Raw genomic sequence first — 22,966 nt, forward strand, 5'->3', positions numbered from 1 at the left:
TCTGGAGATAGCTTATGCTGGCTTAGTATAAACAATCAGCATGTATTTCTATGAAGCTTCTTACTTTTGTCCACAAAATAAAATGACAAATATGATGCTTGATTTTTCGTCAACAGTGTTGTCACTACAGAACATGAGCACAAATAATCAGCAGCAATCAGTTAACACTGATCAGGTCTCACGATCCTCACAATCAAACTCATTTCAAACGGTAACCCTCAGCTTTGTTAAATCCCCCAGTGAGCCTTATTGCCCTGCCTCCACTCCACTCCACTTCCTGTGCTCCTTTCATTCCAGTTAGGCCATGTAAAGACAAATCATTGTGGGGAGGCGACTGCATAAACAGTGGTTAACGTGGTGTTTGATGAGACGTCCAGAGCTTCTTGCTGACGGAGACAAGCAGGGAGAGGGGTTGTGCAATCAATGGACTCGGTTAATTACAATAGATCAAACACAAGCTCCATGGCAACCTCTGCCACATTTTCCAAAACAAAGGCCTGCGAGGCATTCAGTATGTGCAGCTGTGACATGGTGTTACGCATGGCTGACACAGGGACGATTAGCAGGGCACAGTGTTTATTTCTAGTTCAAGGTGCACAGTGGTTGAATACTGTCATTTTTAGAGCATAGAGGCCACGCTGTAGGCTGTCATACGTACCAAATAACCAGACCACTGTACTAAACACTTACTTCAAATATATAAATATATATATGTATATGAGAATACATATGTGTGAGCAATATACATGAATATATTTTTGTCACGCAAGATGCGCGGCTCAAGGGATAGCAGTGCTACAATATCTAGTTTGGAAGGTTATTCATAGTGCCAAGTGGAGGAAACCCAGGAAAGGTTTAAGAATAGAATGGTTGAATAATATAATCTAATAATATGTTTGTCTTTGGGATGTTTTCCGTGTGTGCGACCTGCACGAAAAAGGAGTTTATATGATGATGGTTTCCTATTCAATGTTGAGTTCAAGAGTCAAGAGTATGTATTAAATTGTAATCACAATATTGCTTTATAAAAATTATTTTTCCATATTGTTCAGCCTAAGTAGCCACATATCATTACTGTGTCTGAGTTAAATAAATAGTCTGAACATCTCACTAGACAAATAATAACAGAGAACAACTGGAATTTAGCGCTTAAAACCATAAAAGTCCACTGTGGTTTCTCAGATGAATTGTGTTTTAAAATCTCTTTGTATAAGCACTACACTACATTTTAGTTTGGTTTATGTTAATAGTCGAATACAATGGAGTTTGTGTACTGTTGAGTGATATATTCACACATTCAAATGGTTTGGGTTGGCTGTGCAACTGCTGCTGCACTGGCTTTTCAAACTGTTTCAAAACACACTTATGAAGTTATTCATCTCGAACTTCTACTTTCTCGGAACAGTAGAAATGTTCTTCGTGTGTTCTCAGAGAGAGTCGTGACAGAGTCGGACACGGACACGGACACGCTCATGCTGTCCGTCTATCAGATGGCAGCAGGCACCGTCAACAGGCCGCCAGCGATGGGGTCTGTCTCTTTCAGACACCAGATCTGTTCTAGTAAACTCATGTTGGCTCTCACATCCAGACCGTGAGCCAATCGCAAGAACAAATGTTAGGTGCAAATAAAACTCCAACGATCGTACCCTCAGAACTCTCTCTTTCTGTCTCTGACCCCGCTGCGCCCGTGTTTATTTATTCCTTCCTCATATTCTGTTTTCTCAGCTCATTCCCCCGTCTTCCTGCTTCTACTCACCCTCGTCTCAAATTAGTGTCAAATTCCCCAGTGTGCTTATTATGTTTGTTTCTAATGCACTACCTTCCAACTCACAAGTGTCCTATTCTTGGATGCCTTCTGTCAGTTCTCATTCATATGTAAGAGGGCAGCTCTCGGACAGTAAAGTAGCTCCATCTGTGTGTGTGTGTGTGTGTGTGTGTGTGTGTGTGTGTGTGTGTCAAGGCAGGTCAGTCATGAGAGCAGAGAGCCTGCATTCCTCTGTGCAGTACTAAATCCTCATGGGATAGACCTCATTAGTGGACTAGCTGTTCCCAGGCTGTCTCATAGCCACTGCTACACTGTGTTAGTGTGTGTGTGTGTGTGTGTGTGTGTGCGTGTGAAGATGAAAGCGTTTGTTTGTACATATCCTCGTATTCTGCGTCCATGTCCTCTTGTGGCTGTTTGCGAAAGTCTCTCTGTCTCTGTCTCTGTTCTTCTCTGTCATTCTGTGATGCTCCAATTATACGCTGCGTTCGTGTAGTTACACAACACAGGTTGGACTGCTGTAGCTGGCTTCCTGTCTGTGTTTTGACATGTTGTGTGATACTCAGTCAGGAAACATGGGGGGGGGGTCAGTAAAGTTTACAAGTGGTTGAGATGTACTGATGTACTTGATGGACTCTCAGCCTTGCACAAATCATAAATGCATGTACACACACACACACACACACACACACACACACACACAGTCTCTCTGTCCACCACGCTGCTGTCCTGTGCTCCCTGAGAGACACTTCACACATCACTCTGTGACTCTGTGGCTGCAGACATACATTTGACCCCCCGCTGTTGACCCGAGCCCGGCCCGACAGCTTCTCGTGTCACATTGTGTCTTTGGTTTCCATTTTATTTTTCAGCCAGAGGAGAGTAAAAAAGGGAAAGGGGGAGTTGTAAGGCTTTAAGGGGAAACAGTGTGTTCTGATTTTTCAAAATGTGGAAGGAGAATGCAGTCTTTGTTGTGCAAGAGACAAATATTTTTTCCACTTCTCATGACCCGGTGTGCATGTTCAGCCACTTCACACATTCTTGTGAATTCTAACTCACCTAGGACACAGACTGGAGCAGCCCCTGCCTTCTGTTTGTAGAGACACAACTACTACAATTACATAAAACTATTGAGGTGATTTCTTATATTTTTGCTGTTATCAAGACCTCCAAGATTATATGACTGTAGTATAAAAGGAAGAAGCTGAGAAGGGAATTCATTTTTACAGTAGAGTGAGAATAATGGTTGTTCTGAGCTTGTGGAGTTCTCAAAAATATTAGGGTCACATTTTTTGAAGATTTGTGAAGAAGAAAAACATCATCCAGTGCAATGATGTCGCTCACTTATGTGTTTTCAACAGATTTTGGACTACGGTGAAGGTCTAGAGGGGTTATGGATTCAGTGTTGTGCAAGTTCACACTTCACTAAGCTGGCTCAAAGTTCAGTTCACAGAGATCAAAATGAACAAGTTCACATGAATTTTGAAACAAATTTACAGCCCCCCAGATTCCCCCAAGTTTATGTTCATTTCTCAGTTTTACAGGTTTTCCAGCAGTTGGCTGTAAAGCTGTATTGATGGATAATGATGCAAAACAAACAGCAAAAAGCTTTTCGGAAGCATCACAAGGCAAAGAAACGTTCTGCAGCCACCTGTTCAGCCATTTGTTCCATTACTTATGAGATCCTAGAAATGTGAGTCCATTACTTACAAACCTGACTGTAGCTCTAGTACTACACTACGCCCCAGAATATGAAAGTAAGCTGAACAATAATACTGAATCGTCAGCATGTGTTCTGTCTGTCTGTCTGTCTGCCTGCTTCACATCGTCTGCTCTTGACTCACATGAGGATCTGTTACTGAGTGGGCACTGGGTGGCTGCTTCCATATATCTACTTTCAAATCAATGGACATTTTACAACAAGTGTAAAGGAGAGAGCAGGTGGCGGAGCAGTGTGAGTTATTCTTGTTAGCAATAATGAATGGCAGTAGGAGAAGTAAATCCCAATGGCCTTCATTTAACAGTAAAAGAACTCACACAACGTATCTGTCAGTGGTTACATTAATCTGTGGCCAAAGTTCAGGAATTGTTTATGGAGTTAAAGTTCATAAAAATAGTTTGATATTGTAATGGACTGGAGCAGAGATAAGGCTGATGGGTTGCAGGTTAGGGCTGATATCAGAGCAGTGTTACACAAGGAAGCGGTTGGTCAACTGTAAACACACTTGCAGCTCACCTGGCATGGGTTGAATTTGGCCAACACACAAACAACCTCATAATGACCCACTGATACCAGGCTGCTGGCAACAAAAAAACAAGGCAGACCCAGACATGTAAACACACACACAGCTAGATGCCAAGCGTGATGCGACAGCGAGCTCCTGTACAGGCCCGAGCCAAGGCCTCTCTCTCTCTCTCTCTCTCTCTCTCTCTCTCTCTCTCTCACTGATCACAACACGGCTCTGTCTGATAAGCATCTTGCGCAAGATGCACACACAGACACGCATGTATGCCACACACACTTTCCCATTCCCTTGAAAGTGGATGATTTCGAAATCATTAACGACAGCCACGGGGCGAAAATGGACTGTCAGGCAGAGTTTGAAGCTAGACCGGGATATCAAGTCCAACACAAAACAGATACAGGAAAAAAAAAAAAGCAACTTGTATTCAAGACACATGCTCTCGTAACCAGACCCTGAAGCTGTGTGAAAGGACACTTAGTATTAGACCTGGAACTCCATGTCTAATCCAGACAAACTGGATACATAATCCATCTTTTACATGCAGGGTAAAGCTTTCCCACATCTTTTTAATATACCCGTGCATCAAAATCTGTTTGTGGAGAACACGTTGAGTACATGACGTGTTTCTCACTTCCCTCTTGCTCTCAGTGCAAACACTGATTTACGCTATGCTGGGATATCCAAGTGACGCCAGCACCATCAGGTATCGGAGGGTAAACAAGAAGTCACTTTCTGCTTTTATCGCTATCAGACGACATGCAGTACTGTAACGGAGCACAGCGGCACAGTGTCGACACTCACAAATGTACAACATTGCAGCGCCTGTTTTAAAGCGCAGGCGTCCCATGATTTACGTGTGTACCTGTGATCTGGAATGTGGGGCAGATACTGTACAATAACTGTTTTGACTTTCTGCCCTTGACAAGAGGAGCACAGCCTTTCATGTTGGTGCATAAATCTGAGATAACAGGAGCACGAGCAGCTCGAGCTCTCCTCTTCTCCTCCTCAAAAATGCACTACACAGCATCCTTCTGTGTGTTTTAGTACAAATACATTTTGTTTATCTCTTTCAGGAGTTCATATCCGTTGCTGTATTTCTTTTTTATTTGTGTTTATTTCCCCACTGTGTAGTAGTTTTAATGCTCACTGGATAATTTATGTCATTTGTTGAATGTTTGTTTTGTTTCATTTCAACGTGGGCTTGTATGATGTTGTTTAGTCAGAATGCTTTTTGTGACTCTTATTTCGTAATCAGTTTTAGAAAGTTTCCAGAAAAGGTCAATATAGTTTGGTATTAATTACAGGAAAAGTAGAGACAGAGTTTAAGTCTGTTGAGTTTATTATTTACTTCCTGATGAATTTCCCTAAAAGAAATTGATTAATTTAAAACACAGTATTTATAACTCGTTCATTTATTACTCTAGTTCTGTAAATCTGTCATTTATGCTGGATTGACACACGTTTTGCAAACGTAGCTCATCTGTTATACTCTAAATAAACGTCTCCATGTTTGGGTTGGTTTAGAATTTAGATATAACCAGACATGAATCAAATGATCTCTCTATCTGACCTATAATTGGTAATTTTAAAAAACTCTTTCCCTTTGTAAGTTTTGAAACTAAGCGTAATTGGTCCAGTCTGAGAGTTTTCAGTCAGATTGAATCTGAATCATGCTGGATACAATCACATGAGCGCCAAATGTGTTTGCTTTTCCTTTTCTGCTCCAGCCGTAATATTTCCCCCGTTAAATGAAGTTTGCTGGGTGCTATCGGTGCAGTGTGCAGATCGTTTGTGTGCACATTTCACACGCATAGCACATGTGCTGTTATAGAAAGAGACAGACATGTAGCATGTAACCTTGTTTGCTGATCTGAAATCCAGGGAATGTGGAAGAGTTATGACTTCTTAGAACACACAGCGGGTCTCAAAGGAACCTCAGCGTGAGACACACACACACACACACACACACACACACACACACACACACACACACACACACACACACCATGGCAGCGGTGTCAGTGAGTCAGTGTGTGAGTCACACTCCGGCTATGCTGCCTCTTGATTTTATAACAGCCGCCAGCACAGCACTGTATTTAATATTCCAAAGAACCGTACTGTATGACTCCGTGGCACACATGCACATGCATTCACATATGTATATACTGCACGTTCATAGACATTTTCACATTTTCTATAGCCTTAGTTAACAAGACTGAGGATTTGTTCGACACAGACAAATAATAAAAACACACCTTTGTGCCTTTTTATTCAAACACAAACAGATGCACACTTGTCATTGGAAACATGTGCAGATGAGTCAGAAGGAGAGAGGAGGGAATCCTTACCTCCGTGTGTGCCAGATGTATAGGAGAGCCAGTCTGCACCCACAGAAACTGACTTCATTAGACTGACCTTCACTGGATCTGCCCCCAAACGTTCTATTTGGAGAATGTTTGCAGCTTTAAAAGGAGGAAAATGTGTGTACATAAAATGTCACACGAATACACCCAGCCGAAGTCTGTGCCCACACCTGCTCCACAGTTTTAAACTGGCAAAGCAGACACAAAACATCTGCTCTTAGCACAGATGTGGTGAATTCCAAATATGGATCAAAACCGTTTTGCAAACCCTGCACGGATCGGTAAGTTTAGATTTGTTGTTTGCAAAAACTCTCACGGAGGTGGTAGAGTCAGTCCTAAATGAAATATCTACAAAGACATCTCATCAGGCATATTCAGATGTTTTTGATTTGCAGTTTTGTGGCTGTCAAAATACGATCAGCCTGCTTCTCTAGAGAGGTAACTGATAAGAGGTGACGCACACACAGACTGCAGCTACCCACAGGTTGAAAAGAACACAATGTCTCCAAGTCAGGGCTTCCCAAATTTAGCAGTCCAGGTAAGAAGACCTTTAAATACCACCCCCTGGCGGTTGCAGAAGGGGAACTGTGGCAGTGATTGAATTAAAAGGGGTTTCTCAATCCTAGAAAAAAAAAAAAGGTTGTTTTTGAAGTGGATATATTAGAAGGAGACCGTATGCCAGCGGTTGCATTTTTGGTGAGTATGGAAGACATTTGCAGAGCTATATTTGAAGAAACAATTTAGCAGCTTAGTTTCATGTTAAAAGACGAAAAGCCTGTGGCAGGCTAGAAGGCTTCTGGCGATGCGAGATCAGTGGCATCTGCCTCAGGGCAAAACTAACTGCAAATGAAAGTGGCTGCATGAGGCTGATGTGTGCCATGGGTGTTGGATTTGACAGGAGTGGCAATGAGTCAGAGCCAACGATAAGAACCTGGGGCTGTGACTGACCTCTCTCATCTGTCCTCTTTCCCCATATTACTTCTTTCTCTTCATATCTGGTTTCTTGCATGGCTATTCCTGTTTGTTTTTTGGCCTTTGTTTGTCACAGTCAATGAGTCACAATACCTTCTTGCCTCCTTTTGAACCTCTGACTCTTGGCTAGCATGAACATTGGTGTTTCTTTTCATTGGTCTTGTTTTGATTATTTCAGACCCTTTTCTCCCGGCGCTTACCAGCCATTCTTCTCCTCTGTGATGAGGGAGTGGAGACTTTGGGTTTATGTGCGATTGGAAAAGCTCTGTGACTCACTCACGCAAACACACACTTTATAGGTGATGACTCACTGCAACACAGGTCATTTAGATCCACAGTACACCAAAGTCAAACGGGTATGAGAGCGTGCGTTAGTGTGACTGTGTTTGCATACACATTAACCTTTACATGCATTTAGGTGCTGTTGTGCAGAGGGCTGATGACACACCACCTACGCAGCTTTCATCTCAGAGCCACTGAGATAACCGGTGTTGCTGTAAGGGAGGTTTTGGTAGTCCTCATACTTTGTATATGAAAAAAACAAAGAACAAAAATCTTGTTGGTTGCAAAGTGGCTTCATGACTTTGATTTTTGCACAAATTTGTGTGTGTGCACAGTCCAGGAGCACAAAAGTACTGAGCAGCTAAGGAATAATAAATGTGTTGAATGACTCATGCAAGACAAACATAGGAGCCATCAGTCGACACAGTGGCTGTGACACAAAGTACATACTGTAAGAAACATGCATATAATTGGCTTCATAAAGTGGCATATGCATTAAAAGATATATATATATATATATATATATATATATCACACACACATACAAAAACACACATATACATATATATATATGCACATTTACTGTGTGTACACACACACACACACACACACACTCTGACAGACAGCGTTGGTGCAAAATGTCTCCGGCTTCATTTGTACCACCTTTGCATGTTTGTGGAAGGGATGAGTCACTTTCAGTGGCAGTTGTCACATAACTACTGTCACTCAGACTGATTCACACTCTAAACTATTTCTAAAATAACAATCAACCTCGCTGCTCCCATTTTTATGCAAAGCGAGAGTACACCATGTGCTTATTATAGACTAACGATTCACTGGAACGATGCAATACGTAAAAATGTTTTTATTTTTTTTAATTCATAAAGACAAGAGAACAGATAATACACTGTTTGCTACTGTCTGTGATATAAAAATATAACTAAAAACAAACTGACATAAGAACAACATGTTCTCTGACAAAGCATCACATAACTACAGTATTCCACCACTACAATACTGCACAGGCCACCTGTGTGAGGTGATTTTGGCAATGGCAGCTTTTCTTTTTCTTTTACAATAGCAACAGTTAAGACACATTTTAATATCCTTTCTGTTCTATTCAAACACATTTGAAAGAGACATTAATTTTCATTATTTGTGTCATCCTCTTCGTCGTCTTCCTCCTCCTCTTCAGATTGATCTTCCTCCTCCTCCTCGTCCTCTTCCTCCTCCTTTCTTCTTGTCTGCCGATTACCAGCTCTTTGTTGCTGTGACAACAAATAAACAGTTACTATGCAGCTACAACACTTAGCAGGTAGTCATTAAGCAATTGGGGCTTTCATGGAATTTCTCCTCAACATTTCTCTCTCTCTCTCGCTCTAGGGTTGTGGTTCATACCAGAGACAATACGGGGACAGATTTGAACACACACAAGTTACACTTTCCAATAATTGTGGTATAGTTCTATAGAAACATTTGCTCTCATTATGCCTGGTTTGATGAACAATATATTATCTATGTGATCTGCCATGTTTTACAGTTTTTAGCAGTTTTCCTGTGTAATTTTATCCAGTATGCAACAGGGGTTGCAATTCACTTTTCTAGCTGTGTACACGAAGTGTATTTTTATTCAGCAGTGATTGCAGTTTTTCTGAGATAAATCAATGCTTATCTCAAGTGACACAGGATGCACTCGAGGCATATTCTAATGATAAGAGTGAACTGAAATCTGCCTCAGTTAACAATGTGGACACGACGTTACGAAATGATGCTCCTCATTTATTAAGAAAGTGACGACTAGCTGTCCAGACATTATACTGTATAAGACAATGACATAAATTGAGAAGTGAAACAACACAGTTAAAAGGCCAGAGGGGCCCAACAATGTAGGAGGAAATTCATTATGGCATGCTGTGGCATGTGGAAATTCAAAGGAAAAGATGGGGGGGTGCAGTACTGTGCATGAGCACTGGCACAAATGGTGATAAGACTCATGGTTATCGAGCACCAGTCTCTACTGGCACGAGGAAAACTACTGGGTTAAAAAAAAGAAGAAGTGTTTTTTTTTATTTTTTTTGAAATTTCATAAGTATACTAAAACTCATTGGTTCAGTTTAAAAGATATACCAGAGGTTTATCGAGAAAAAGACTGGGGAAATTCTAGTTTTGTGTGAGAATAGGGGAACCGTCTGTATCTCACCTGTAAGGTCCCTGATGTACTCAGAAAAGATCCGGTCAGCTCGAGAGAGGTTTTGGAATTAGCTCGCACTATGTCTAAGCGTGACTGGTAGTCAGGGGGATGCAGCAAACTCCTGAACACCTACCAAAGACAGTAAGAAGTGATATTCATCAGAGATACAGAGAGAAAAATGTGAGCAATGCCGGCATATACTGATGTGTAATTTTCACATGAGCAGTGAATATCCCACAAAAGTACAGAAGTTACTGTAAAGAGGCCGCAGTATACACTGACTAAGCACATACAGTTTAGGGATGTTAGGCAATATTTTATATCATGCGTACTGTAAGGACAACCTGGAGTTTCAGAAGGAAACACACACACACACACACAATGACAGGAATATCCAGCAAATCAACAAATAGGCTGCCAATCAGCTTAGGTCACACATAACCCAAGCACATCAGTAGGTATGCCTCTGATAGGACAGCAAACTGTGATTTAAACCACACCAAGACTTTCACAGTATAGAAAATACATTCCACAGGGGCTCTTGATCAGGATTATCTTCATGCCTGTCATTGTGCCTTTTTCAGATGATTCAATCTCCCATGCTTTGTACTATGAGTCACTGAAAAACAGCCTTGTCTGGGTGAGGAGTTTCGCTTCAATATAAACGGAAGGGAGATGATTCAGTGCAGAAACACAGATGAAATGGCGATGGGCGGAAAAAGTGCATCTGCAGGAGGAACCTCGCTCACTGAATATTACTGATCCCTACTTATTACGGTTTTCCCCACTACAGGCTTTATCTCTTAAAATAGTTTGACAAACCAAATTGTAAACAATAGAAAGTATCCAGCGTAACTCTGTGCAGTAGTGATTACCTACCAGCAGATTACTTCTATTATCAGTTAAAGGGTGGGGACTGCATGTGTGAGCAATGAGTCAAAGAGTAATGGGTGCGTAACACAGTGATAGTAGAACAGTAGAACTGTTGAAAATACCCATCAGGTTAATCAAGTGCACACCACGGGGTGTACATAAGGGCTAACCCTGTAAAAGTATGTGAACCTTTTAAAGTTTTGTGGTTTTCTGCATTAATTTGTCATAAAATGTGATTTGATCTTCAAATAATTATGTGATCAACAAATATAACGTGCCCAAAGTAATAACACTTTGTTCTCAATAAAGACATGAAAGATCAGACTTCTTCTGTGTTATTGTTTTAGGCACATTATATTTGTTCATACTCTTGACTTAGATGAAGATCAGTTCACATTTTATGACAAATTAATGCAGAAAACCATTCCAAAAGGTTCACATACTTTTTCTTGCCACTGTCTAACCCTTTCCTTCAGAAGGTTTATCAGTGTGACTCCAGTGATTACCTGATCTTTCTAAATGTAAACATAGTAGTGCTGGCAGGCTAAAAACGACTGGGCAACACAACTGTCGGTGACCCTGAGCAGTGCATCAGCGTACCTCGAGGTCCTCTTCTTCATCCACACTTTGTATGCTCTGGTAGGCCAACGTGTAAACCTCCAATGCCTTGGCATGGAATGACATCTCCACTGTCACAAACTCACCAAAGATTTTCTATAAGGGCAGATGAGGACAACACTTAAGTGCACTGTAACCTTTGACACCAAAGAATCACAAGTGGTCTGGTGGCCACAAGACATTAGCAGAGTTTTGAAATGACACAACAAGAACACTTTCAAACAACAAAAAGAAGAGGAGTGGGCTGATGTCAGAAAAGAACCTCAAAATTATCACTGTCTGGTTTCACTTCACTGTCACCCACTGCTTCAACTGACATTTACTACAGCTGATATTACAATTGAAAGTTGAGATGGATAGAAATCTTGGAGCAGCAGACCTTGATGTCCCAGATCTTCTGCTTCTCAAACTCATCTATAGTCTCCTCCAGCTGCTTGGTGGTCCGAGTGGCATCCATAGTGGCTCTCTGGAGCTCACTTTCAGCCTGATGATTTCAAACAAAACAAAACAAAACAAAACAACATACTACAGAACTTATCAAGCCAACATAACTGGTTAAACATTTCAGAAAAGTACCAGTGACTCACAATGATGTAAAAAATGTGGAATCTAACAGTATCCATACATGCTTGTTGGTTTATGTAGAAAGATAAAAAGGGAAAACTTGATCCCTAGCTGTATTTAATAATATACAAAACTACAAAAAAAGTGTAATTGATGTGAAGCACGAGAAACAAAGCAAATATACAACAGCCCAACTGTACTAGTGTGTACTAGTTTCAGACCTGCAGTTTTAGTCCAAACTTCATTACCTATTACAAAAACCCTTCAGATCTTGATATGCTAATATGCTTTTTTTTTTACATGAAGGGAAAGTATCAGCTACTGCTTTACTTTCTGAAAATCTGCCTCATGCAAATATCACATTTTACACCCTAACTACACACAGGGGAAAAAAAACTTTTATAAATAGTTTTGCTACTACTTTAATTTCCTGTATATGCTATAAGGTAACGTGTGTTGAACTATTCTAAAAATGACTTAACACCTTCTTCCTGTAGTGGGTGAATCTGTGATTGAGTTACGAGTCATGTCCATAATAGTAATAATATACAAGGGTAATATTAATATACTGCTAATATATTACCATATCGTTAAACACAAAAAATGTTTAGTTTCCTCTTAAAAACAAGCACTCATTGGACAGTAATCAAAACATGACTTAGAACATACTGGATGAATTCTGCTGTTGTTATACCTTAATTTTAAAGCATGTCTAAATTATGTGTTCAATTTGTGATCATACGTCACCAGTGATGAGCTGCACAGATTACATGGCACACACCTGAGACTGAATGCTTTGTCAAGGAAACAACAAAAAGCATTTGCCTGTTGTCTGCAAGTGGATCCCAGGAGCAACAGTGTAACTTTGGGATGTAAGTTGTGTTCCATCAATAATCATACTTATGAATCATTACTATCATTAACAGTGAATTCAGCTGTATCCAAAATGCCACCTGCATTAAATGTGTATATACACTGAAGTCTTTTGGCTGATTCATTATTGGAGAATTTGAGAACAGAAGAGAAAAAAAGGCAAGGATACAATGATCTGCCTGTCTGAGGGGTTCCTCTGTCTGGTCCTCTCAAGCTGAGCCATCTGTTTGGCTTCTCTGTCTCTGGCACTCTGAGTTGTCTTCAGATCCTCCTGCATGGATGCACAAGCACACAAGGACACTGTATTCACAATGACAATTAACACTGATGGTCAATTATTGAAAATTTGAGTCAGTACTTTAACTACTGAAGACATAATCTAAGAGGAATTTGGTTTAGTACATATATTACATATTATTTTGCCTTTTACAGAAAATTTAAAATAGCCGAGATAACTTAATTTGGCCAGATGTAATTACATTTTGGCATAGTCACTGCACAACAAATGACCAGTCATTCTCAAAGTGCACAAACTTATTTTTTATTAACTCCAAATGTCACAGATAAAGAATGAACCATTTTCCCTATCAGTAACGTGATGCTGATACTGGTAAAACATGATACTGAGATAGGTATGTGCAGCATTACAGTATTAAAAATGGCTCCTGAGGTTAGGAGGTTAGGGACATTATCATTAAATCGATGCTGCCCTCGTGTGCCTGCAGTGGGTTATGACAATATTAACTTCATCTTAAGACCAAAACTGCCTCCTACTGCCAGCTGGATCCTCAGATTCACATAATCAATACTTTCTTGTGGGCCAGAGCACATTTCTGAAATGTATGCTTCAAAAGAGCTGCAGTCATTTAGTTAAGAGACACTGTATGGAGAAGCTGGATGAGTTATTACAAATCGGTATGACAAATTTCTCATTCACTATTAATTTTTCAGTTATTTCATGTATGGAGTAGGCTTTGTTGCTGTCAATGACGACCATGCAATCAGAGTAGAAGTCAAAATGGCAGTAACACTTACCCTTTTACGTTTCACTACAGCTCCATAGCTTTTTAATGGCTCAATGATTTTGGCCTCAAGTCTTTCCACCTGTTAGGCAAACATTGTCATATTAGGTTGTGTCTAACCCTACACATTTAGACTGTGGTCTCGAGTTTTACTCTTACCTCAGCTTGGCGGTAGTCTTGAATCTTGGCCAGGTGGTCAGCAAACTGCTTCATACCCCTCTTCATGTTTGGTGTTTCTGTGTCTGCGTACAAGCTAATTTCTCGAACCAGGAGATCTGCCTTGTCTCGTAGCCTCGCTGTTTTACGAACATAGGCAGCAAACAGTTGGCACATCTCTCCGAAATGTTTCTCCACGTTGGTGATGTTTTCCTGGATCTTTCTTGTCTGGTTGTCTCTGGAGAAGGTGATGGACATCATTACCAAGAGTAATCAAATAGCAGTTTAGCTCAGTGCACAATGACAATTATTGTATTGTTTCTTGTACATTAAGACACATAAGATTGGCTTTTCCACCTCCATCTATATGTACCTTCAACCAAAACTTCTGGATGTGATGTACCAAATTCATTCATTAAAACTATTGTTATCCTTAATGACACACTCAGCTAGTTAGCAAACTCTAGGAGAATATATGTAATTATTAACAGCAAACTATTATTAGTCTTTCTTCTAAAAAAGAACATATTCAGTAATCTTAATTAGATAAGATAAATGTTTGTCTATACTTTTGACGGAAGTCATTTTAGCTAGCTAGCTGCTTGTGGCTGATGAGGACGAGTCAACATCCCTGAATTTAAGCCTGTTCATCAACAACTTCTTAAACGTTATATTTACAATATGAGTGCGTAAAACGTGCAGCATAATTTTAAAGCTAACTAGACAATCTGCTTTTTTGCACTCGGCGCTCATGCTCGGTTGATTCTTGTCAACGCTAACATTAACTTCCAAAGCATTAGTTTGTCTTAAACTAACATTAACGGAGCATTTTGTTCGTCGTGTTTCTACTCCTCTTACCTCGCTCTTGCATCTGGCGTACGGCTCATCTTGGCAGAAAGGCAGTAAATGGAGTGTATCATTAATCAGTGTGGAGCCAGATTTATCAGGATCCAGATGTAACACTAGCTAACTATGCTATCTCCAGAGCTAGCACGCCAGTCTGTCGTTTCCATGGTGTCCCCGGCGTTTCCGCTTGAGTAATGCATTCTGGGAAATGGAGTAATTTCACGAGTTTATGAGAGGGCGAGTCAGCTGTGAGCAGTTTCTTTTAGAGGTTTGAAGGCCAGGCAATTTAGCATGTTTTGAGAGTTTTTCTATGTGCATCCTGAACTACTGATTCAGCAATAAACAAAGTGCATATACATGCAATGAGTTCAGTCGAGTCCTACGGTGCAAATGTCCAACTCAGCCCTGCCATCTTCTCTCACCTCTGGGGCACATTTCCTCCAGAGCGTCTGTCCTTCCACCGGGATGTGCAGGTTAATAAAGTCTGCTTCATCATTATCTCAGTCTCTCTGGTCGTGACTGTATTTGACCCCTCTGTCTGTGTCAGGAGCACTGGAGCCAGTCACCCATCACCCTTATACACCTTATACAGTTATACTGTTACAATAAATCTCCTAACCACATCTGTGGTGCTGAGATTTCTTCTTTTTGTATTAGTGATCACTAAAAAAAATCCATAAAAAAATAATAATCAGCTACAGCATTAATATGATCTGTTTTTATTTAATGATCTGCCCATTGCACTGTTAATTCTGTCAGGGCTTTTGTAACCTTATATACACATTGTTCTTGTGTTCTAGTTTTGGGAAATCTATAATGCCATTAAAGAATTTTATCTATAAATAAATGAACATTTTAAGACTGCTGCACGCTTCTGTACCATTTACAATTTTCAACTATAAATATAAAAACAACAAGTATGCAAAGTGCATACAAAGCCTTTAATACTGTGTCATGTCTATTTGAGGTTTCAACTATAGTTCAAACACTAAATTTATCACTACTCTTTCCTTGAAAACACCAAGTGAATGTCCCATTGAAACATACAGATATTTGGCTGCTTTATGGTTTATGAAATTTCCCAAATAGATCAAGGTACATTGCCCACATTGCAACAAAGAGTGCCACAAATAGTCCCTTTCAACAACAGCTTGACTGTTTTAGAAGCGGTGCCAAGAGCAGACTTTGTGATCACTGAAATGAATGGGGGCCTCATTGTAATTCCCTCCTCCGTGTTTGGGAATGCATGAATGTCACCAGCTGCCATGTCTGCTCCTCTGTGGAAAATGTCCAAAAACCTTAATTATCACGCTTAATCATCCATGGGATTGAAGCAGGGGAGATCCCACTGTAACAGACTGCTGATGTAAAACACAGTCATTGCATTGAGCTGTGTGCCTGGAATCCCACTGGTACCTGGTTTAAACTAGCTGCTACAGCTGATGCTGGTATAGATTCAGATTGGTTAAATGTTTATTGTACAGCAGTCCGTCGTTGTGGCTGATACGTTATTACAATTTATCTTTTTTAATTAAATGAAAAAGAAAATAAAAAAAGGAAGTCAGGTGGCACATACATTTGTGTGGTTATTCAACTAACCCCCCTTAGAGTTATGCTGATTATAAAATTGCTTGGAAGAAATATTAAGACCTTTTACGAGCTACAACATTTTATTGTCTATTGTTATTGTTTCAAGGCTACACGTGCAAAACAGAACAAAAAATGTGTGTACAAAAATCCCATGAATAAAAATGATTAATAAAACTTCACGAAAGTCTAAAACTAACAAACAGCAAGAGTGCAGCGCATTTTCTGTGATTTGAACTGTGAGACTACAGTGTAACGCTGAGTTTTGCAGTTTCTTCTAATCAGTTGCACTTCTCATCCACATGATGGCAGTCCACTTCCATTCGTCACATTGCCCAAGATGGAAACCTGTAATTGACATGGTTACAGGTGGATTTTAGGTATTTCTTCATGCACAGAGAAAACCGAGTTGTGTATGTCCCCTCTATCGTTATCATCTGCATATGTTTTCATTATTTGGGATCTGCTGGCAATAACCCAGGACTAGATTCTAAATCCTGAAGTATCATAACAAATCTAACAGATGTCTGTCTAGCCAGTGTCCTACAGGATCTCTGCGTTGAAAGAAGCCTGGGGCTGTTGAGTTATTTGCCTTGGCTGTTGGTGAATTTATTCAGGAGTGGTGGCATCTTTTTAGACTGTGCATCTGACTGTCTTTAAGAACAGATGGTGTTGTTTCCAAACCACCAATTAGCAAGAGGGTATCAACCACCAGCAGCAGCTCTCGCTGCCTTTTCCCTGCACTCTTGTCTCTCTCTCTCTTGCTGTCTTTGTCCCTCTGTGCCCTCTTGTTCAGTCTTCAGCTTTTTCTGTTTCGTTCTGTGCCTGAACAGCGTGCCCCCACCGATCTGTAGCCCTCTATGCCAGAGCAGCAGTATGACACCGGAGAGATATGTGGCCTGCTGAACAGATTGGGAGTGACATATGTCAGACGTAGGGGGACTTAGTGCGGCAGCGATGAATGTGTCCCCCAGCGTCCTTGTGTGTGTCTGTGTGAGTATGTGTTGACTCTTCCCCTTCAGGTGTGAGTCCTGGTGAGAAGACCCAAGACTTTCCTCCCACACAGAGGCACACATACGGGTTAAGATTCCCTGTTAATAACAAGGAGAAGTCTGTGGGAAGCGTGTGTGTGTGTGTGTGTGTGTGTGTGTGTTCAGGGACACTCAGGATTATGAACAGTGTGATATCTTGTTTGCCACTTGGTGCATAAAAAGAAATTACAAGCCAAGAGTCAATATCTCATCATGCTGATTTTGGCTAACCTTGCTCTCCTTCTTCTAACTGCTACATTCCTCTGATTTGGCAGAGGGACACAGTGCTGCTCTCTTGCAGAACTTAACCCCGAGATATCCAGTGGGAAATATATATCCATTGAGCTTTCAGCTTTTAATTACTTTGTATATGAAGTTAAAAGAGAAAAGATGCAAGTTCATCATACAATCAAGACATTAGTCCTGTTCAGCTGCTTTTATGTCCAACCTTAAACCTGATGTTATTCAAAGCTGTCAGCTTTGAATGAAATACACTGATGTAGCCACTGTCATCGCCCCCATTTCCATCTCTCCTGATGAATTCTTTATGTAGATGCACATTAGTTTGACATCGCACATAAACAAAATCCAGATCTTTTTCCTCTGGTGCGCAGATGGCCATGATAAATGCTCTCTGAATATTTCACATGTGGAATTCAGTGATAGTCTCCTTTAACTCCAGCAACCTTGAACAAAAGTCCTCCCTCTGCAGTTAAGCGGGTGCTTGAAGGGCAAGCCGACGAAGACACGGTCCAGTGCTTTTATTGACCCAATGAAAAACCTCCCCGTGTCTCCACGGGCTCGGAGCTCAGGTTAGGGTCTTTGTTGTCTGCGTTCATTAGTGTCTCCTTCGCCATCGCTCTCTTTTTTCCCGCCCTGTCTCTCTTACTCTCTCTCCAACACCTCCTTTTCCAACTCTCTCTCTGCTGCTCTTTTCCCCCTGAGGAGTTGTGGAAGAAAATGTCACCAAATCAAATTAGTTGGAGCCTCCAACACTGCCTGTCTGCCTTTGTCTGTCTATTCCACCAAGTGACAGCGTCACTCATGGAAGTTTTTAGAAGTTTGTTTGTTTCCAAACTTTATTTTCCTCAGGTGTGATTCTCTATAACTTGAGCAGCAATGTGTCCTCACAATATATTGTTACTACTTCATTTTTTCTTTGATCCGTGTAAGTTTTTGTTTTTTTAAACCAATCAATCACAACGCCAAATTGCACAGCCTTGCTGCTGTGCTGCCGTGGCTCCAAGGACTTCATGAAATGAGTTGGTTAGCCATTTAAAGGAACTGTTTGGCATTTTAAAGATGATTGGCTTAGCTTTAAAATGTACTACCAATGAATCCAGAGTAAAAATTACATTGGGAGTTGTGTGCCTGACTGTTTCTTAGCTGTATGTGTTGCTGTTGCTGTGAACGTGCCAGTAAACCACTGCATCCAGCCAAGAAATAGTCGTGCACAAACCCTCCCATTTCAGACAGAACCAGTGTGCCTGTTAATGCCCATTTCTGGTCTTAATACTAAGGATAGCTAACCAGCTCCTTCATATTTAGTGGCCATGTTCTCATATATTTCCAGTTCTTGGGAAGTAAGTCATTGTAGACGCCTGCGGCTCAGGAGGTAGAGCAGGTTGTCAACAAAATGCAGAGTCGAGGTCAGCTCCTCCAGTCCACTTGTTGAAGGGTGCTTAAGCAAGACCCTGAACCTAGAGTTGCTCCTGTGTGTATACCTCACTTTTGTAAGTTGCTTTGGCTAAAAGCATCTGCCAGGCCATTAATGTAATGGAATGAAAGCTGAGAACGGCTTCTTTAAACATGTCAAATAATAATCATATTTCACTTTCTTCATCCTTGAGGAAGGCAACGCCTCTGCATTTGAAAAAAAAACCCCATTGATCTCATACCCATTTTTTTTGTTTTGCAGTGTCACGGCCACCACATAACTTATTCATTGCACATTTCATATTCATAGCCTTCTTTACTTCACTGAGATGCATCAGGCGTAGTGATTTCTGAGTGGGGAATATTGCCAGGCGTCCATCCTTGCAAACAGATGACTTAAATGCATGTTAACCTTGGTGGCAGTAAAAGGCCTCGCCATTATTCCTTTTAAACCTTACAGGATCTATAAGCGTTCATTGGAGGAAAGCTGGAGCACTTCCAGCACTCCTCACCTAGCGACTGTAAAACAGTCTAATTGAAAATGACTTCAGACTATCAAAAAAGAGGATGAGGTCTGTTTTATAGTCTAAAAAGGTAGGGAAAAATCTTATTTGTGTGGTCAGTCATTCTTGTCTGAATGAGTATAAATGATGAGCTCTGACATAAAATAGTGAAAACAAAGAAAAAGAGACAGAGAGAAAGTGAGTGAGCTGCATCAAGAGTGAAAGGAACACACAGGAGTGTATTTCCATGGTGCTCCATCACAGCCAGATGAAAGTGGCCAATGTCCTTCTTCCATCAATATGCAAATGATAAAAAATGGCCCTTGAGTGCGGGGAGCAGTTCCCTCAAGTGCATTCATTAGCCACTGTTAGCATAATTGATTCCCAGTCCTGCCATAAAACTGGTCACTCCCTGTGCCTCTCTGCTCCGGAGGATTCTCTGGGGACCTCACGGGCTAACTTCAATCATAAATCTTTAAAGGACACCACTAGCCAATGGACTGTGCCAGGGCCCCAGAGACTGTGCAAGCAACAGTTATACTGTCACTGATGTCTGAATCATCGATGTGACATATAAAGGTGCCTACAGGCCGACATATCCTCTGCTCCACCTTTCCACCCTTATTTCTTAACACTGTGTCATAAAAATGTATGTGGCCTATAATTAAGCAACATGAGCCTCAGCACAGCATTTGTCAGAGATGCAGCTTTTGGATTCATGCCAGAAATGGTTTGAGGTAATTGGATAATATTTTATGAGAGTGAAACTGCTCATTGTTGTGACATTTTAAAAAATCAATATAAGTATTAGTTTATGACTTCTTATGTTAAGTCAGTTCATTTATTATGCTAAACTTTGATTCTTGTTCTCACTGTGTTTAAAAGAAACTCAGTATGAGTAGTCTGTGCGGTGAATCTCAGTCATAGGCTACTTTAGTAATTGAATGAACATCAGGACTGCAGACTAGTTACTGCAGAAGTCATGATAGCTATTAACTTCAGCCGTAATTCTCTCCACAGCATCACCATTCAGAGCAGGTGTGTGGCTTATTAAGGCTCCTATTAGAGAAAGAGAGAAAGTCTGTGTGGTTAAAAAAAAAAAAAAAAAAGCACTTCTCTTTCTTTCCATCCAACCTTCTCTCCATCTGTCCATCCATCCGTCCCTCGTCTTTACAGTCTAATTAAATTCATCAAGTTGTGCAGTGAAGGTTCCCAGCACCTCGAAGAGGCAGAGAGTGAGTGAGAGGGACAGCGAGAAGAGAGTGAGGGGAGAAAAATTGCGGCGTGCTCGTGATGTATCGCCACCTCACACAATAAAACATATTCATAAAGAATATTCATTACCTCTACCAGCCATCTCCCAGATGGCCAGAAAATTGGCTTTGTGTTGAGATGTGGATTCAGGCATGCATATTAATGGAAGACAGATGTAAAAGCATATTCATATTCTTTGGCTCCTCTTTTTTTTTTTTTTGTGACAGACAAAATGATAATGCATCCACTTAGGAGAGGGGAAAAGGGGGCTGCATCCAGGAAGCAATTCACCTCTAATGTGCTGCTGGGTTATTGGCTTTTTGTCAGACTGGATGTGTGTGTGTATGTGTGTTTGTCTAGACTGCTTTTGTGTGGGATTTGTGTTCCCATCTAAATTTGAAGTGCTCTCTCTTACCCTCACAAACACAAACACAAACACAAACACACACTACTCGGTGTGTTACTTGATGCTGTTTGTGGTGACTTGATGTTGAACTGTATTATACAGGGAAGGGCCTCTAAATGAATGGGTTGGACAAAACCCAACCCTCACCCAAAACTGGGGTAAAATGAATACAATCACCACTACCACCAGCGCTGCTGTCACCACTATTGAGCAACAGCATTCCTCTTGTTGTTTGCCACCCTTTATTTAGATTTCCTTTTTCTTTGAAATGCTGGTAATCACTGGCTGTCATTAGCTTTATTAAGTTCACATTGCTGCCACCAGAGGACAGTAGCACTCTCTGAACTTCTTCTTTTAGGACCAGAGACCACACTGAGATGGACCAACTCTTCCATCTCACCTGGCTGTGCAACTTCACCACTGGGGTGCAAATCTTATTGCACTGTATCAGCTGTAGAGTCCGTGCATTGCAGTGAGTATATGCAATGTTGTGGTCAGATTTTGTTGAGCTACCTGAGATAAGATCAGAAAGATATTTGACACCCACTAAGTACACTGTTGATGTATGAAAGACCCCCAAAAGCAGTGACAGACACATGAACAAGTGATAATAGATAAAAGAAAATATTTATCAACTGAATGTAGATGACGTGCAAGTTGTCAGTGATAACACAAAGTTTCAGTCAGTTAAGTTTTACATGAACCTCTAAAAATACTTATAATCCCTCTATGTAAAATAGAGCTGCCAGTGTTTATACACAATACTTGACCGTGGTGCATCATTAAACCATTTCATTAACACCTCGTGACATGAGCACTATAACTAACCCCTGGGCTCCACCTATACATACTACATCTCATCTTCATGTTACAGCCTATACATGTCACAGTGAGAGTCGAGGAGGTTTTTAATAGAAATGGCCTCATAAACCTTCATTTCTGTAACAGCGTGCTGCTCAATTGGAATAAAACCTTCTTTGTGTAAGTGTGTGCCAATATGGAAAATTAAAGCCAGTTAATAAAAAGCAGCGCTAAATCAATGGGAGCCATAAACGTTACAGGGTGATATTAAAATGTGGGGGGTGAGGAGGGCAATAGTGGCATTAACACGCTGGGCCTGAATTATCATGTTAATTTAATATCCAGTCTTCAAATGAAGCAGAAAGTCCAATAAAGGTCAATTAAGCAACTAGCCTCCCATCTCCATTTAGAATTTTATGGCCCTGTGTAAATCATGAGGCTGGAGCCAGGTCCACGGGCCCCCTGCTGCTGACTGCTGAACACCTTTGGGACCCAACGAGCGCACAAGCTTTTAAGATCTAAGTTCTCGACGTTGCTTAGTTTGGATTCTGTGATCACAGCCCCACCCCGTACCTAATAACTATTTTAAATTATAGATGTTATTCTCGCTGCTGCTGAAGAACAGCGTTTACACATCCAGGTCCCATTTTTATGCAGCCTAAGTGCAGCTGTTGGAAGCGAGGCCGAGTTGTATCCCACGTGAACTTTCTACCCTTGTGGATTTTAAAAGTGGGTGGTGAGCAGGATTTCACTTCACTGCAAGCAGCAGAAAGCAAGATAACTTCTCACATCGGTGAAAACTGTGGTATTGTCAAACTCTCTCTCTAAAAACAGAATATAGGATAAAATAATAGATAAAACTGATAAAATCAGATAAAGTCTCTGCTTGTTATTTTCTCTCTTGGTAGATCAACTTAAAATAAAGCACAAATCTAATTCACTATCAAGTCCAACAATCAA

The 22,966-nt window shown here is 40.8% G+C and overlaps 1 protein-coding gene across 1 annotated transcript; it reads right to left on the bottom strand.

Annotated features, from left to right (window-relative positions):
- Positions 1–8,506: 8,506 nt before the first annotated feature.
- cibar1 (CBY1 interacting BAR domain containing 1) lies at positions 8,507–14,927 on the bottom strand. The gene is made up of 9 exons (XM_026346921.1): positions 14,781–14,927; positions 13,926–14,160; positions 13,780–13,848; positions 12,914–13,015; positions 12,653–12,658; positions 11,687–11,791; positions 11,290–11,403; positions 9,826–9,945; positions 8,507–8,893 (listed from the first exon to the last, which is right to left on the bottom strand). Exons 1-9 carry the CDS (start codon positions 14,840–14,842, stop codon positions 8,768–8,770), a joined length of 939 nt encoding a protein of 312 aa, XP_026202706.1. The 5' UTR covers positions 14,843–14,927; the 3' UTR covers positions 8,507–8,767.
- Positions 14,928–22,966: the final 8,039 nt, after the last annotated feature.

The sequence above is a fragment of the Anabas testudineus genome, chromosome 11 (genome assembly GCF_900324465.2).
Source record: "Anabas testudineus chromosome 11, fAnaTes1.2, whole genome shotgun sequence".
NCBI lineage: Eukaryota > Metazoa > Chordata > Actinopteri > Anabantiformes > Anabantidae > Anabas > Anabas testudineus.

Bases quoted from the DNA above. Each gene is read 5' to 3' on its own strand.
- cibar1 (XM_026346921.1), bottom strand. From the start codon at position 14,842: ATGATACACTCCATTTACTGCCTTTCTGCCAAGATGAGCCGTACGCCA. The intron at 13,849-13,925 runs GTAAGAGTAAAA...TTTGCCTAACAG, and splicing joins AAGACTACCGCCAAGCTGAG to GTGGAAAGACTTGAGGCCAA. The intron at 11,404-11,686 runs GTCTGCTGCTCC...CTGCCCTTATAG, and splicing joins AGAAGATCTGGGACATCAAG to AAAATCTTTGGTGAGTTTGT.